Source organism: Meriones unguiculatus, chromosome 1 (assembly GCF_030254825.1).
Source record: "Meriones unguiculatus strain TT.TT164.6M chromosome 1, Bangor_MerUng_6.1, whole genome shotgun sequence".
NCBI lineage: Eukaryota > Metazoa > Chordata > Mammalia > Rodentia > Muridae > Meriones > Meriones unguiculatus.
The window spans coordinates 63,108,878-63,127,426 of record NC_083349.1 but is presented as its reverse complement, the minus strand read 5'-3'; the positions used below and the strand labels follow the sequence as shown (position 1 = coordinate 63,127,426).

The window sequence follows — 18,549 nt, the reverse complement described above, 5'->3', positions numbered from 1 at the left end:
ACTAGTGCATAACTGTTCCTTTCAACTTCTTTCTTTTTGCTAATATCCTGTTACATCACCATTCACAGGGCCTTCAAACATAATTTCTCAATACGTGTGGAGTTTCTTAGCCTGAAAATTGTTTTTGTAGAAACAGTAAAAGAAGAAAACAGGAGCAATACATTATGTGCAACCTTCTTCTTTCTCTGCTTTTTTATATGAATCATGGTGTCATGTAGCCCAGCCCTGACCTCAAACTCTTAGCTAGGATGATCTCAAACTTCTGCTCTTCGTGCCTCCACCTTTCAAGTGCTGGGATTAGTCATGTGCTACTATGTCTTGCTTATGTGGTTGTGAGAAGCAAACTTGGCGCCATGAGCTCTACACTATATGCTCATCACCCAGCATGCAAATTTACACAGAGATACTGCATAGCTACAAAATGGGATAAAGAAACATATGTATACATACATGCTAGTATAACTAATCCTAGGTCTGATTCTACAAACATTCACTCCCTGACCCTCAGCCACTCCTGATTTTTCTCCAGTGACAAGGAGAGCTTCGAAAAAAAAATGGAGGGTGCATTGTTGATAGAGCTGAGGAACACTGGTCACAGGAAGTGTCAACGGCAATGAGCCTAGCTTGGAGATACAATTCCACTGAGGATAGCACATACCTCTTAAACTTGTAGATCAAAAACACAGCCAAGCCAACAAATACCACTGACAAGAGCATAAGCATGGCAGAGCTGCTGTGCCCAGCGCTGGAGTCCACCAGGGGAGCTAAGAGAAAAGAAAAGATGCGCTCATTGTGAAGCTGGAGCTGAGGCTGGACATTTGGAGAACACAGGCTGACTGTCAACCCTGATCCTCAAACTCCAAGTGCTTGGATCGACACCTGGGCACCACTACCACAAGAAGCTTTGCTTCAGTAACCATCAAGGAGATATAGGTTTCTTTGTTATGCTGGGAACATTTGCTGGTTGGAGTCTAAACTGAGTGTAAACTGACTATCTGAGGGAGTAAAAGTCTTGAATTATATGTCTCCTTAGTCTTCTTAAGAATGTGGCAGCATGTTGACAACTTTGGATTTACCACGAACACAACATTGAAATCTTTTACTCTCCCTCTACCACATTCTTGTGGTACAAGTCCACCAGGTGGTGAGTTTTAGGAACTCTTTACCACAGAATTCTAAGATCAGTAAGACCTACCGATCAACTAGGCTCTCAGAGCTACACATCAATTTCCATTGGGACATTCCATCTTTCTTCCTTTCATAAGGCACCCAGCAACAGCTAACTGGTCCCTCTTTCCACATGGACTCATATACCATAAATGGAATAGCATATTAAAGTTTCTAACAAAAAGTCAGAAAATAAAAGGCCTTTGAAGAACCCAACTATTATTCATAAAACCCAACCATTTCAAATATAAAGTCAAGGAAAAAAAAGAATATTTTCTCCAAATATTATTTATTCAGGATTTGATGACAAAGTCACTTGTAAGAAAGTTTTCTTGTAGTACCTTCCAAGACAGCCTCAGAAACACAGGACTAGATTTTCTCAGCCATTATCACAAGTACAGGCTTAAGTATTGCATCATCTATGGGAAAGGTTTCAGAAATTATCCCTTCCCTTTTCTGCCCCGAACAATAGCTCATCCATCCTCAGTTGCCAGGCTCTCAGCAAGTACTCACCTAATGTCAGTTGTGTGACATATACAATGACCTGGACACCTGGCTTCAGTTCAAACTGTACCAAGTTTTGGTTAAGCGCATTAAATAATGTCTCTACAATCTGTAAAACAAGAGAGAGAGGGTTTACCGACAGACATGGCAAGTGATAGTGTTCCCTCATGAGGCAACTGTCAAAAAAAAAAATAACCAAGTTCATTCATCTTCATCAACTTGGTTCTCACATCCTACAGAGCTGTGTAAAACCCAGAAGTGAAGAGACAGAAAGAGGTCTGTCAAAAAAGAAAGATCCGCTTTCCAAAGCTCCCCATGAATGAGAGCTCTAACAGACATAGCATTTCATTCAACTTCTAGCTTAGAGCTCTTTCATCCCTGCCTTTATAACCCAAGGGTGCTGTGGGTTCAATGAAAGGATGTCAACTCATCATTAGTTCTTTAATCTGATCAGGTAACACACTGGGTACAGAGAAACCTGTAGAGATTAAAGAACATGCAGAGCCCCAGCCCAATCCTTTGCATATTCCATTCCAGAGACAATGGGAGGCACACATCAAAGTAGAGGCTGCCTCCTTTTATGGCATAATTTTTCCTCTTTACTTTTCCCCAGCAAGTCTCTGAACACATAACATCGTTTTTATCACTCTGTAATTCCCACATGAAAGCTGAGGCTCACAGACTGTTGTCTCCAACTCTTATCTGGCTGTACACACCTTAATATCACAGCTGCTATTCATCACTGTAATTACCTATTTATATAAATGGATGGACAGCATATCTTCCAAATGCGTCTTTGCTATGTGCTATTGCAGAATAATGAAGTTTTAGAAAAGTGATATGTGCACCAAGAAAATGGGTTTATTTTTGGATGACTTTAACATGCATATCTATGACTCAAAGACTCCCTTCAGTCCATAGGAAAAGAAAACAGCATTTCCTTTGTCTGAGCAACATGGATGGACATAGAGTCAGGTGTCATCCAATGCCAGGTGAGAACCAGAAGGATGCAGAGGGTCTGTGCAATGCTTGCTCCACATAGGAACAATTACATTTAAATCACACAGCCTTTCAGCAGCGCTGTCTCTTCATATTTTCACTTTTCCTGACTCAGCATCCTGGTAACACGGGAGAGGGTGGAAGAGGGTGACATAGTTTACAGCCACCAATAGCCCCATGGAAGCAAAAGCGATAGGGAAAAACAGCAGACTAGTGCCCTAATTGCTTTCAGAACTATGTGCAGATCACAGGAACCATGTATCCCACTGATAATGACAGTCAGTCATAACCCACTTTGGAAATACTGATCCTTTTGTCAAAGCAAAATGAGGCAATCTATCTCTAGCCAAAGAAATGTATCTAAAAGCAGTTTTCTTTCTCCTCAGATATAGTAGTTAAACTTACCAGCATCTCTGGGGCCCATGCAGTTTAAATACAAGACATCCTTATTCCCATAAACAGACAGGGAAACCCCAGCATGCATACCCCTGCTTGTCTCTGCCTCGGTCTGTGTTTATTATGGCTGTCTCTTTTACCTGCCCCCCCTCCTTCCTTCCCCTTCTCTGTTTCCTTGCTACTAAGGAGCCATTGTGGGAACCCACGAGCAACGTTCCAGGATGCCACCACTGCGATGAGTGAGGCTGGAGACAACATTCTGTCCTTGCTTATTCCACATAGGCTTGACAATTGTTCAGGATCCTGGTTGTTGGGGGGAGAGCCACGGGCTCACTGGTAGGCTTTGGTCCCTGTTTGGCTAGAGACAACTTTGTGTTAGTTAAGAGTCTTGTATGGTTGGAGGTGTCCCATCCAAGAATCCTTCACGTACTTGTTCTAGATCCCCTTCGTGGCCTTTCCTCCTCTCTGTCAGGTTCTTAGGTGGGAGGATAAAAAGCTCCGCTGAAGTGGGGAGACCTGGGAACACGGCCACGAGGATCTGGTCTTCTGGGACACTGGTCACCTGCAAAACAGTTAGAGCCAAGGATGAGGGTTCAGGGGCCAGCCTTTCATAGACAAATTGCGAGGAGCAGAGTGTTATCCTCAGCCATAAGGCCTGTATATGAGCTTGTAAGCACATAGCATTTCATTCTCAGACAGCAGTGTGCACCCAGACTTCTTTCCCATTTCCCTCTAGAGCTGCCAGGTAACGAATCACTGGCTTCTCTCATTTACATTTTTACTGAAACTCTGTGAATGTTCCAAATGATTTCTGAAATGGTATTTTCTGGGAGCATTTGCAAAAGTAAAGTTCCTCTCGTATTTTCTACATTGTTTTTCTTTTTTGCACTGGGAGAACTAGAGCAGTAGCTCAAACTTGAGGCAAACTTGACTATACTAGCTCCAAATGAGGTGTGAGTGGTTATAAACAAACAGGGAGAAGCAAATTCAAAATAACAGCAGAAGAGCACTTGCTTTCTCCAGTTGGGGTGTGTGTGGGGGTTGTTCTATGTTTAATAGGATTACTGGTGTGGCTGCAGTGGAAAGACAGCCACATACTGACACTGGCAACATAAAAAGGAACTGATACCCATCATCAATTCACTTTCCAAAATAATCTCTTTCAGGCTATAAAAATATTTATATTCTTCAGTCAGCAACTGCAACATGTTTAGTCCTGAGGAAATGATTCAAACTGTATGAAAAAACATACATAGGAAGAAACACAATGTTCTCTAGAATAATAAATAAATGGAAGGCTTAAACATTCAGAAAATAGTGTTCTAACCACATGGAAGAGCATTATTGTGGGTTGAAGGTGATGTTGATCACTGTAAGGTTACACAGACACTTGGGATGGCTGCATACTCATCTATTTTATACAGTGCTTTGTTTACAACTTTATGAAATATAAATGTATATAGAAATTAAAATGTTAAGTGTTAAGATGAGATTATGAGTGATTTTTTTTCTATTCTCAAGTTCATGGTTTTATTGAATTCTGTGATTAAAAACTTAAAAGAGTCAAACTTCTGACTGAAAAACTGGGTGAGAGTGAGCTGAATTTTCCCGTGGATTACTCTTTCCTGTGTGTATTGATGGTCTTTTATTCAGAACACTGCCTGTTCTCTCAATATAAATCTGACAGAGGAAATACCACCTCTCCCGGGAGTTTCATGGACCAGCTGCCTGCAATCTCCTCCAGGTCACTGAAATCACCATGGTCACCACACTGCAGGGACACAGGATCATGTCCACTGTTTTCCACAGTTGCATCTCTCAGTTGTAGTCTTCTTCTGACAGGTTCTGGCTCTGTGCTTCCCCAGGCATTTGTGAGGATACTTCACTATTCCAGTTTCTTGGCATGGTAGCAACTCAACAAACCAATGAATGCTTGCCAAATTGAATAGTGGCAGAAGGGTGCATTGTTTCCTATTTGCTCAGCTCTGATTCCTATGTAGAACTACACTTAATGATAGGCTTAATGAAATCTCAGGGATGTTATAAAGAAACAAAAGAGAGCCAGGAAGAAAGGCAGAAACAGCAATCGAGTCTAAGAAATCTACCAACCACAAACACACCGTCTTGCAGTTTGCCAGATGTCTCAGTATCCTGCAGGGAGGCATGACCACCACGTGTCTGGAACTCTCAGAATCCTACTGCACAGAGCAGGCAGACTGTCTCCTCTTCAGGTAGAGGTAGCAAATATCAGAGCCCGAAGAAGAACAGTGCAAAGTGCTGAGGATTACCCAAAGGAGCAAAGGGGTGAACCCATCACATTGGCTACTGTGATCCTTGGTGCAAGAATAGTGACTCAGGAAGAGTCATTCACGGATCATAATGGGACCCTGAAGCTGAATATCTGCATTCACTTAGTGTCATCCAAACGGGCATGTGCCTATCTGACCCCTTGTAGATTTAAGGCCGAGGCACTAACTGACGTGCAGTCTCCAAAAGATTCCTTCAAAAGCTGTTAAGTGTTTAATAAACTGTAAGCACATGAAACATGACCCCATCCTGGATGTGATAAGTACATAGGCGATGATCTAAGTGCTGTGCTCCCCCCACAACTTTTCTTTAAGCCTCTTGTACCAATGGGCTGGTACAAGAAGGAAGGGTTTGAGGAAGGTATCTGAAATGAGGGTAGAACACTCATGAGTGAGGCCAATGCCCTTATTAAAGTAGCCTGAGATTGCCACTTAAGTTTGAGTGAGGTCACTACCTTCATTGAAGTACTCTGAAAGAGCCACCTTGCCCTCTTCTCACCATATGAACACAAGTGAGAAAGCATCATCTATGACTCATGCTCTTATCAATGCCTTTATCTTCAACTTTCCAGAATGTAGAAATTCGAGAGATAAATTTTTGTCATTTAGAAGTCATGTATTCTATGGTAGCCCAAGCAAAACAGAGAAGCACAACACAGCTGTCCTATTCCTATCTCTTTCTATGAATAATTTCTTTATTAAAAAGTCCAAAGCTCCCTTGAGATAACACCTATGGAAATCTTTTCTTTGTCCTCCTCACTTACTCCTTCTGCTTCCTTTTCATTATTCTCTTCTCCATATCTTTCATTTGATTTTTTCCCCCTCTGCTCTGAGACATATTAGTAATCTTGATCCCCTGCTCCTACCTTCCTCCCAAGCAAGACTCAAGAGCCACATAACATTGGCTCTGATGTCTCCATCTAGCTGTCAGAGCCACATTCCCAACTGCTCATGTTCATGCAGTCATTTCTCATGTCCTCCAAACTCACAGCAAAACATCAAATCCCTTTACTTTTCCCCAAGAACATTTTTTCTACATAATCCCTAAGTAGTTAATGGCAAGGATACCTCCTGTCAATTATTTGAATTGAAAAGCGTTTCTTTCCTTCTCACCGATTTTCTATTATTTTATTGTTCATTGTCTTAATGAGAATTTAATTCCTGTTTCTATGTAATTTTATTGTTCCTGGTCTACAAAACTTTTGTATCTGTGTTGAAATCATCCCCACACTCTGCCCTTCCTATCCCAGTGACCTTTATTTCACATCACCAACATAATAGGTACTTGAAAAATATATCTATTGACAGCATTTTCTTAAAGAAAACACCATACTTTTCATATCCTCTGATGCCTACAACTTAGCTTTTCATATTCTGACTTAATCATTTTAGTCAATCATTGATCACTTTGTTCTTCTCTCAGGTATAAATTGACCACATCAAACTTTATGTCATTTCTGCAACGTATTGAGCTCTTCCTGCAGGAATCGGCTTCACATGAACTGTTCATTCTTTCTTAAAGGCATCATCTCTCCTGTGTTATCTGGCAGATACCTTTTAAAACACAATTCAAATATCCCCTCCAGAACTATTCCAACAATTCAGGAAGTATCTATTGAATTGCATGTTTTTGTCAACCTTATAATCCCCAGGATAGGGGAGTCTTTTCAAGATGCTGAGTATGTGTCTACCATAGGAATAATTGCACAAACTTCCCCACTTAAACTGACAGTTTTACTCATCACTGTATTCTACTATGCAGCTCTAAGACTTATTAACAAATCTTTTTCTTTTTACCAGAGAGAATATGACCTTGGCTTAAATCTATAGCTGTCTTTCCCTGATGGCTTGCTCTGCTTCCTAGCCCACTAAGTGTCACACATTGTAGTCTAGTGAACTTCAATATCTATTTAAGAAGGCTGTAATCATAGGCAAATGGTAGAAAAATAGAAAAATTAGTGTAGAGTCAACAAGTAATTTATCCATTTTCCATTAAGGTGGTCAAGACCCTGTCTCAGAAATACTTGGGAGAAACACTGAGCCAATTTCCATCTTTAAACACAAGACTAGTGTCCCTTCCATTCTCATCTTTCCATCTTTCATTTCTCATTTCTTTCCTTCTCTTCTCTAGTTTTTTCCTGTACTTCCTTTCTTTTTCTATATGGAGAAGCAATCACTGCCATCTCGTTTCTTTGCCTGAAAATAAACAAAGATATAGCCAACTTACTTTAACCAGAGCTCGCTTGATGACATTACCGATGTCTTGCCTCCACTCAGGGATATCAGGATTGTGGTAATCCAGATTCGGAGAGAATGATAAGAGCTGTGACTGGAAGTATTCTGCAAAGAGACATAATGTTCAGGAGAAGGTAGTAGGTAGAGATGGGGAAAGAATTGATAGGTCATGGGCCCATAACCATGTGTGTTAGGAATCAGCCTCTCCCCCCCCCCACCAAGGCTTTGGCTACCTTTCCTTATTTTCAGTCTTTCTTTGGCTTCTGAAAATAAGGGAATTTTCCCCACCAAGAGTACATTTGTGCTCTTCCTTATGTTGCTAACTCCTGTAACGAACATTGGATAAAGTAGAAGACAAGTAAAGAACTTCTTGGAGATCTGAAAGCCAACTCAAAGCATAACAATCAGGGTTTAGCTGTAATGGAAGCTTTTCACATCTTTGTCCTTCAGTTTCATTGCTGATTATACTGTAAAAGCCTCACAGAAGAGGAAAGGGGGTTAAACCTTGTCCGCAAGGGTATATGGTAATGCTTGACTTCTTGACCGCATTGGTGAGTACACATGTTTATCCACTTGGTGCTAATTCATGAAAATTAGCATTTCTTATGTGCACCACTTTTCAGTATAACATTTGCACTCCAATAAAAATATTTACTTCTGGTCCTAATAAAGGGCTCCAGTGGCCAGTTGTCAGAGAAGCAGGAAAAAGTCACTCCAGGACAATGCTGTAGACATATGCCTTTGTCAGAGGCTCACATAAATTTGTATAACTTTCTAGACAACTACAATAATAGTGGTTGTCTGGGAACTTCTGGGAGATCTGAGAAATGGCAGCATAGGACCATCACTTTCATTTAAAATAAATGTAGTAATTAAGAACTCTTTTCAGGGTTCAGAACATGGTGGTAACCCTTTTCTGCCTTCATTTAAGCTTATATTTATTTTTATTGCTGTCCAATAATAGTTCTTGGTATTGAGCTTCATAAGGACATTTTCATTTCCCATGTCCCTCCATAGGACCCTCCCTTCTTTTAATATATATATATATATATATATATATATATATATATATATATATTACTCCCAGGCAGTTTTGTTTCAACTTTCATGACATATATCATATGTATATAGCTGAATAAAGCTGCATAAGCTTATGATTTTAGCCTCCTTATAAAGCCTTCACAGGCAACAATCAAAATATGAAAACCACGTTTATTGTGTATAGGTTATCTCATTACCCAACATATGACTTCTCTACATTGGGAAGCATTACTCCTCTGGCTTTGTAGGTCGCTTGTCCCTTTTCAGAGAGTAAATGCTGCACACACACTGTAGACACCTTAGCAGACCATCAGATCTAGCTCTTTCTATAGTTCTATTTTAGCTTTTCTTAACTGTGATAAATGTCTTTGTCTAATGAGTACCCCAAACATATTGTGATCTTGATGTGTGACATGACGCATACCTTCACAAGGGACAACAGATGTCTAGCTGTAATCTGCTTATTTTTTAATTTAACTCCTCCATCCAGTGAAGTTGTACGTTTAAGGATGTCAATCATCTCCCTATAACCTGGTGAATTCTAAAGCAGTTTATGGTTGTCACTAAGATGGGAAGAGGGCACTGCATGAGCAGAAGAGAACAACATGTGACCACCTTCAGAGCTTACCATGTACTGCAATCTCTTTTGTGTCTTGGATGAGGGCATTCCCAGCTGCTACCTGGACAGTGATGGTGTTGGTTCCCTCTGCAAGGAATGTGAAAGAGATGCTGCTGTCCAAGGTGATGACGGGCTGCAACAAAGAGAACAGCAACACCCCTCAGTCTTCCACGAAGTACCAGACTTCCTTCATTTTCTTGTAAACCTCAGAGTGTCATGCATATGTGTAGCATAATCGCTCCCAATGGCTCTTCACTTAAAAAATAAAAATTGAAAAAGAAGAACAGCTTTATTTAGTTCCCCTATACGGTGGTTATTTTTCCAGGAACAAGGAAGGATATTAATCAATTTCAAAATTCATAAAATTTTAATCCTGAAAACTGAGTGAAACTGAGTTGTCATATAGCCTTGTTCTTGTTCTTTTTCCTGGACAACAAAAAAACAAGCTTTTGAAGCCTGTACCTGATGGCTCTTGGATCAAGAAATCATTTCCAATCACTACTCAGTATGGCTTGTGTTCCATACCATACTCCCTTGGGATGCAAGGACTTTTCACACAAGTGACCTGTTATTTACTTCAGTATCACCTCACTTAAGTGCAGTGTCATGCTTACAGCAGAAAACACACATAAAACAAGTGCAATGGCCTTACAATTGATTTTTGTTGATTATATCTATTTTCCCTTGCAAAGCATTTTTTTGCCATTTTATTAGTTTGAGAATATACAAACATGCATATAGAATAGGCTGTAATTTAGTTTTCTTTTTCCTTCCTCCCAACTTAGCAAAATACACAAACTTATCAAGGATAAAAGGAGAATTGGAATGTAAGTAGGTGCTTGTAGAATAGAAGGCAGATCCTGAGATGGAAGGGTCAGTTTTCAGTGGTTTTCTTAAAGCCCAAGTCCTCTCACGCTGCCTGAGCTCTGGAAGGTAAGGTATGGCAGCTGGAAACTGAGCTAAGGCACATAAGAGAGGTAAGTCTCTAGCACAGGTGGGGAGACTCCCTCTCTCCTCTGTATATAAAAATAACAAGATGCAGAATAGTAATGTGGCTTGTTGACGTGTAGACAGAACTGCTCTGTAAGGGGATAAATATGTACCAGCTCTCATAGTGTACCATGAATGGCTGGATATGTGCACACAGAGGGATGTAAAGACCTCAAGGGGAATGCAAAGACTTGAAGATGTAGTTTTTAGACAGTGCAGTGTTCCTTCTATAAAACTGAAATCCTTTTCTGCTCACCAGATTTGGTAGGGCTTCTGAAGAACTGGTTTGATTACTTCTGTTTTGAATTCTACAACACTCAGGCTGGTGGTATTGGGCAGAATTAGAGATATTTCCCTAAGCTTCTGATAGCTTTTCTTCAATGTTTATTGAATAAAAAGGAAAGTAATATATAACAATATCTCTTTCCCTCAACTAAGGACAGCTCCTAAGGTACAGGCATTATTATCATATATACAGCTTCACAGTGGCTCACAGATGTGCCTTCGGAGTTGAACAAAGAATAAGGTAGAAGTAGCTCTTTCATACATACCATGATACTCCAAATAGAGTCTTTAATATCTTACTTATTTTCATTTAATGCGTATATATGTTTGCCTGCATGTACGTCTGTGCACATGTGTATAGTACGCACAAAGACCAAAAGAGAGCATCGCATCACCCAGAACTGGAGTTACAGAGGGTTGAGTGCTACCATGTGGGTGCGGGGATTTAAGCTCACGTCCTCTGAAAAAGCAACCAATAATGCTAACTGCTGAGCCATCTCTCCAGCCCCTAGGATCCTGTTTTGAGAAGTATTTTGAAGTCAACTGCAATATTTTGAAGAGGGTCATCATGTCTTGAATAGATGGACGGTCCACGCTAATGAGGTGAGAGAACACACGTACCACATTGTTGCCACCTCTTGAAGGACAAGAACGGTGACTTAAAACTCTGGCTCCATCACCATTTGAATGAAAGACCTCGGGCAAAGTCTGTCTCTTTTCTGGGTCTCCTCTTTATCTGTTTAAAGAAGGGGAGAAAACTGTACCCTGAAAGCTTGGAGTAGCCAACTTCACAGTGTTTCTCAGCTTCCTGGAGAAGCCTTCTCTTCTGTGGTCTATGAAACAATTGTGTGTGTTTATTATTTGGCAAAGAAACAATTATGTATATTTTTGTTGGTTATTATGCGGCAATTAAAAATAAGGTAGAATTTATGGCTAAAACATGAAGAGTTGCTGTTAGGTAATCTCTGGGAAGTCACTCAGAGATTGACCTAAGAGATTGACAAATGGCTGTAGGTAATTCTACTTACTACTACTCTGCTCAGTGTATTAAGTCTTATGAGTCACAGACCATCCAAGATCGTTGGAAATGAGACATCAAATTTAACAGCATAATGGTTAAAAGTTATTTTTAAATAACAATGTCAAATAATGTTGAAAATGCAAAGCAAACTGGAACTCTCATGCGATTTCGGTAGAAATATAAAAGCATTGCAACCATTATGAACTTTTTAGAAATTCTGAGAACTTTCTCCAAAGTGATTGTACCATTTCACATTTTATGATATGCAACTGTAGTCCCTGGAATTTAGATAAGAGAAAGCACACATGTTCATTTAAAGAAATTCATAGCAGCTACCCACCAGTAAGAAGAGAAATTAAACACAGAATTTTCACACAACAGATAAGAAGAATATTAATGCATGTATATACATAGACACATATAAAAATACAGATGTGAGACTCCCAAGCCATGAGAAGTGAAAGAGGCCAACCTGTCCTGTGTGATTACACTTTTGTGATGTTCTGCAGTGGGCGAATGTCACCTGTGACGTGAGGGTCTGGGACGGAGACTGCCTGACACTACAGTATCATCACAGGTAGGCCACCCAAGTGAACACCTCGTCAGACTGTGAACACACACTACAGATTCGTGCATTCCACTGTTAACACATTTTATATTACCCAACTAGAAAAAAGATCAAGAAATTGTCAACTATAGGCAATGATTTGCAAGCTTAATGATTTAGGACAGAGCACATAAGCATGAATATACTCTAAAATGAATGTTTAAAAATCAAGAGTAATGGATGGCTAGACTTGGGCTATTTCCATAAGAACCACTATTAGCACATTATACATGGTAGATATACGGACGTTCCCTGCAAAATTCTGACCATTTTACTGAATATCTGACTTTTTATCATAAAGTAATAGGTGAAAATTTCTCAGAGAGACTATAAAAATGCTCTTCTTTTTCCAAACTGGGGATTATGCCTTCAGGAGCTGTCTACCTTAAACTGTCTTTCTGTCCAGATTGCTGCCCCTCAGCAGTTTTCCCATTGCTTACCAGCAAGGCCTTTCTTCCACCTTCCCTTCTCTTCTTTTCAGGAAACCTTCACTATTGCCTTGTCATCTTCTCCAGCCCTAAGTGGGACTTGTGGCCTTTGCCTATCCCCAGAAGATTCTTCTTATCCCCAGAGTTAGCTGGTTATAGCATTTTTTTTAATCAATAGCATCATCTCCTCTGAGAGGAGCTTATTTCCTCCTGTTCTAACAAGTCTTATCTCATCTTCATCTGGCTGCTTCCTCAGGCTCCAGAGCCAAGAAATGGAGCAGGACTGAAGGACAAAGGGAACACACCATCAGAGGTGGGTGGATGTGAGCCATCATGCAGTCAGGGCACAGAGCCACAGCAAACAAACTCTGATGGATGTGCATGCTTGGTCTCTGGGTTGCAGGCCACAGACAAGCATCTATGCTAAATAAATAACAGAAGCTAATTCTGTTTTCCAAATTGCTTTTGTTTTTCATCAGCAGTTATGACACCATGGCAGATTTCACCTTCGCCCAAAGCTGGAACAGTCAACAGGATCCTTGAGTTCTTCATTGGCCACTGATATAGAATGCCCAATGCTAAATTAAATCAAGTATTTTAAGGTTCATTTACTCAAATCTATTAGGCATGCAGACACATTTATTAAGCCAGACCTCTGTTAATCCCAGCAAATTGGCCATTCAGAGACCCACAAACCCAGCAGGCAGCCGATTGACTTCTGGGCTCTGTTTTGTCCAAGCTGCAGGGCCAGCTTGCAGTGGGGCCCCTTAGAATAATACTTCATGCATGGCCTAGGCTTTGGGTTATACTCCTCACAGTGAAGAGTCCTTCACATGTGAAGGGTCACAAATTATCCAACCAAGCCTGGCAAGAAATAATAAAAGCTCCGAGGAGAAACTATTTAGTTGTAAGATTTCCACTTGACTAATGGCCTAGCAAGTAAGCTGCAGGGAAATCTCTGGATACAGGCTGCACCAGCCGTCTACACAGCAAGTCATGAGAATGTTGCACATCTTAAAATCCCCACAGCTTAAAATGTGCACCTTGATCAAGCCTACCACTGCCAAATTGAACAAACAATGCAATCATTACACTTGCCTCACTTAAAATCTTCAGTAGATTATATAGCAACATGTGAAAAGTGCTTATCATATGAAATGAAAAGGCAGAATATATAATTGTGGGTATACCATGCTGGGAGAACTATGTAAAAATTCCTTAAATACACACAATGGCAAGAAAGAAATAAAGCAAAATAGTATTTATAGCTGTGCTATAATCATGGATTGATGTGAAAATTCACAGTTAAAAATGATGTAACACTTATAAGTGAGTATATACCATCTGTGTCTTTCTGCTTCTGGGATACCTTACTCAGGATGGTTGTTTTGGATATTAGACATATAACATAGGTTAAACATATTAAAACCTGTACACCTAAAGAAGCTAAGCAAGAAAGAGGCCCCTGGTTAAGATGCTCAATCCTCATTCAGAAAGGCAAACAGGATAGACACAGGAAGAAGGTGAAAACAAGGAACAAGACAGGTGTCTACCACAGAGGGCCTCTGAAAGACTACCCAGCAGGGTATTAAAGCAGATGCTGAGACTCATAGCTAAACTTTGAGCAGAGGATAAGGAATCTTATGAAAGAAGGGGGAGACAGAAAGACCTGGAAGGGTCTGGAGATCTACAAGGAGAACAACAGAATCAAAAAATCTGGGCCCAGGGGTCTTTTCTGAGACTGATACTCCAACCAAGAACCATTCATGGAAATAACCTGGAACCCCTGCACAGATGTGGACCCTAGCAGCTCAGTCTCCAAATGGGCTCTCTAGCAAGGGAAACAGGGACTGTCTGTGACATGAACTCCGTGGCCTACTCCTTGATCACCTCCCCCTGAGGGTGGGGCAGCCTCACCAGGCCACAGAGGAAGGCTATGAAAGACAGTCCTGATGATACCTGATAAGCTAGGGTCAGATGGAAGGGAGGAGGACCACCTCTATCATTTGATTGGGGAAAGGGCATGAAAGGAGATGAGGGAGGTAGAGAGAGTAGGATTGGGAGAGGATGAGGGTGGGGGTTACAGCTGGGATACAAAGTGAATAAATAAATTGTAAAAAAGAAAAAATATATATTAAAAAAATGATGTAACACATATGGACACAGACACACACACACACATACACACACACACACACAAATACATTTATACCTAGAGACAGACAGACATACAAAAGAGCGACAGTGGAAATATTTCTGTTGAAGTATCACATGTTCATGATAGTTCTGTCTAGTTTTACCTCAGATCATCTTACCTTAAACATAAATTTTTATGAGGAAATAAAAACTAACATATTTGACAGGCTGGGAAACATATCTGATACTTCCCGTTTTAAGTGCTTTTCTTCCAACATCCGCCCAGACTCATTCTCTATGTTGACTGAGTCAATACACACACCACACAGCCACTTGCAAGGACTCACCTTTACACCTTGATTTTCTTCTTTTCTCTGCCTCAACTATGCTGCTCCTTCAAGGTCAGCTCAGGAGCTTTTCCAACAGTAACTCTCTCTGTGGCTCATGGGCTGGCATCCCTCACTATCTTGTGCCCAGCCTGGCTAGTATACATATGCTCCCACTACCTTCACTTCTTACCATTTTCCTGAATGTTAAATTCATATTATCAAATAGAATACATTTCTTGAAGTGACAATGGAATTTACCCTGCTTTGTATTCTTCACATTTGGTAGAAAACACACCTTCTGAAAAAGACCTAGGGGGCCCTGATTAGATTGCATGTCCCCTCTAATAGCTTTGTAAGTATGTAAGCCAGCAGCTGGGTCTCAGAATGCTTATTATTTTCTATTTATGTGCACATCATACTTATACACCAATTGGTCTATGCATGTTCATCTTGAATTTTCAGATGGAATACAATTTCTATGAAGGCTAGGAATAACGGTGCACATGCCTTTTACCGCTGATTATTAATAGCATCGAGATAAAGACTTGCTATAGAGGTAGAGAGTCAGCTCATTGTGCCAATATTTTCATTTAATTCTATTAACTGAGACAACTTTTCTACTTCATGTGGTAGATACACACACACACACACACACACACACACACACACACACAAACTACCTTCCAAGTTTAGCAGCCGAAGTAAAAAAAATTCCTGTAAACTGGGATTTCTGGTGATTAAATAAATCAATAGATAGATAGATAGATAGATAGATAGATAGATAGATAAAGCTGTTCTGGTGTTAAAATACTTAATTGAGAAAATAAAGCAAATGCTAGGGATAAATAATTAAAGTTAAAATCAGTTCATTTTAAAAGAGCAGTTTGCCAAACAGCTTGCCAAAGCAAGCCAAACAGCTCTGAAGGTGACCACATTCACCAATACACACAAAGACACTCATTCCTTTGTCGGTCAAATGTGGTGACCCTTTGATAAACCATAGTATCATGTGGCTCCATTCTCCATTCATGTGTTTCTAGCATGGTGATAACATAAAGCACTGAAAATGTGTCTCTTCTAAGAGCAAGAAGTAACTGTTTTTGTAGACAGTTCTATGACCTGTAGAACTATGTCAGATTTCATTCCTAGATGTAAATGACATCCATGTATAACAATGACTGGTGTTCCTAAAACCTGAACCATTGGGAATCATAAACATTAACTAGTAAGACTTTTATGACCTGGGTGCTTGATATTGCACTCCATTTTTAAGCTTGTGGATGGGAATTTCTTACCCAAAGAAATACTTCTAGTAATCAATTTAAAAATTAAAACTAAATTGCCAATATGCACTTAAAAAGCTGATAGTATGTCATATTATCTTTGTGTATGAGAGAGGTTTCAGTGCCCAACTCCAAGATGTTCACTGTTAAATATTAGTTTCCTGGCTTCATGGAAAGACTCAATAACTCAAGCTAACACATAACTATCAGGGAAATAAAAACTAGAATTTTCAATCTCTTTTCCCATTCATTTCTTACTTTAAATCAAACACATATAACCATTATGAGGTGCTTCATATTTTAGAATCAGCACTCAGAAGACAAAAGTAACCAGACAGACAATTTGCATTTGCATCTTTAGTTTCCTGTTGCCTGCCAAGTAAATCTCTGTGTTGAGATTCATCCAAGAATAGGCCTCCTTACATACAGTGGTTTCTCAGTAAAGATGATAAAGCAAATGTACATTAACAGAAAATAATTCTCCAAATAGAAGCCAAACTCTCACATTCTCAGGGAAAAAATAAACTTTCTCCCCAATGATTTTCTCATCCTTCTTTTCTGTATTTATCTCATAATTTTTAAAGACAAATGATGCTCAGTAACACTAAGGGGATAAGCATTCCCAGTAATGCAGCATTCTTGTGCTGAGTGATGATATGTGCTACACTGATTTAGTGGTCCTGATGCGGAGGTCTGTTTCTGCAACTAATCAAGTGTTTCAAATTGGGATTCTGGTTATATGCTGTGAGTGCTTTTCTACTGTACCAAGTGTAGACCTAACTATCTATTGTCCTAGTTAAACAAACAAACAAACAAACAAAAAACACAGAAAGGCAAAAGCTTTAGTCACCTATACTAAGAAGTTAAATTAAAGCAACTAGGTGGAAACAGTACAAACTGAAAGTCCCCTGGATCCGTGAATCATTTTCTATCTTTCACCATCCCATCCAATAGACCAGGTTCAGTGATGTACTACAATGCATACAGTTGCTGACTATATTAGTTGGTGATATTTAAATATGTGTTATTTTATACAATAGGCAAGATGAAAGAGTGAATGAATAACATTTTAGGACAAACAACTTGATCAATCTCAAATATTCAGGATTATCTAAGACATAGCCATTCTAGCAATCTAACTCATGATTGTAAATCCCATGACCATGTGACGTGTATTGCATCATGCTGTCATCCTAGTAAGGATCACTTCCCAGCCTTGCCATTCAGGTGTGAGGACAGAGCTGGACTTCACATCATCATTCGTAATTTATAGGTGAATAATTATTTATTTTCCCTCTTTTGGTATTCAACTCTTCCAAAGTTGGTACATTTCTTATATGATTTTTAAATTAATGTCTTTGACAAGACAAGCAACACCAACAGTATAATGGATGCTCAAGAAAAACAGGAGTCAGAGAGTTAAAAGAGCAGGGAGGATCCAGTGAGTCATAGGAGCCCTCATGGCTTTGTAAATTTTATAGCCAGGAGCTGACCAGGTCTCCCATAAATAGTGGAGAAATGTGTCTTTGTGCTTCTTTCAGTGAGAGGGGGTAAGGGATCATTTCTAAGTACATCTGTGCACTGTGACTTTTCTTTTCCTAGAAGAAACTATTAAATCAGAGCCTAACTTGCAAGGGTTTTATCTTAGTCTTATAGCAATAGAAAAAAGAGATACTATCTCAACTCCAGCCCAACCTTACCACTGTGTGTGTGTGTCCTGTGAAACACAGTCCAAGATCATAGGATCCCTAAAATACTGAGGTATGATCATAAGGCAACTCTCCTCCTACACCTCAACATGATCTTACTACACACAGTAATTATTAAGCAGGGCCTCACCTCCGGGTATAACAAAATATCTGCTGAAATGGAAGTGCAATACAAATGGAGAGACTGAAATCTTAAGAAATAAGCTAATGATAATGATAGTAAATCCAAGTTATAACTCCCTTTTGATAGATTTATTAGTAAGAGAGCGCCAGAGAGAAAAGAATATCTAAAGCTGAGACTAAGCCAATAGAAACGTCCAACATAAGAAATAAAGAGAGAAAAGTATGGAAAAGAATAAAAAGTAAACAAAACAATATACAACAAATTCAAGGATGTGTATCAGTTACAAAAGGTATGGGTATGTAATATATATATACACGTGTGTGTGTATGTGTGTGTTTGTGTGTGTATGTAATATGATACCAGAAAAAGT

General features: G+C 39.6%; 1 protein-coding gene across 1 annotated transcript in view; it reads right to left on the bottom strand.

Annotated features, from left to right (window-relative positions):
* Sorcs3 (sortilin related VPS10 domain containing receptor 3) overlaps window positions 1-18,549 on the bottom strand; it is a 604,602-nt gene that overhangs the window by 6,832 nt on the left and 579,221 nt on the right. Inside the window, exons 21-25 of the mRNA XM_060390926.1 lie at window positions 9,277-9,400; window positions 7,600-7,712; window positions 3,497-3,628; window positions 1,681-1,780; window positions 659-764 (exon numbers count right to left, since the gene is read on the bottom strand). Coding sequence (XP_060246909.1) covers window positions 659-764; window positions 1,681-1,780; window positions 3,497-3,628; window positions 7,600-7,712; window positions 9,277-9,400 — 575 coding nt within the window. The remainder of the gene's footprint in view (window positions 1-658; window positions 765-1,680; window positions 1,781-3,496; window positions 3,629-7,599; window positions 7,713-9,276; window positions 9,401-18,549) is intronic.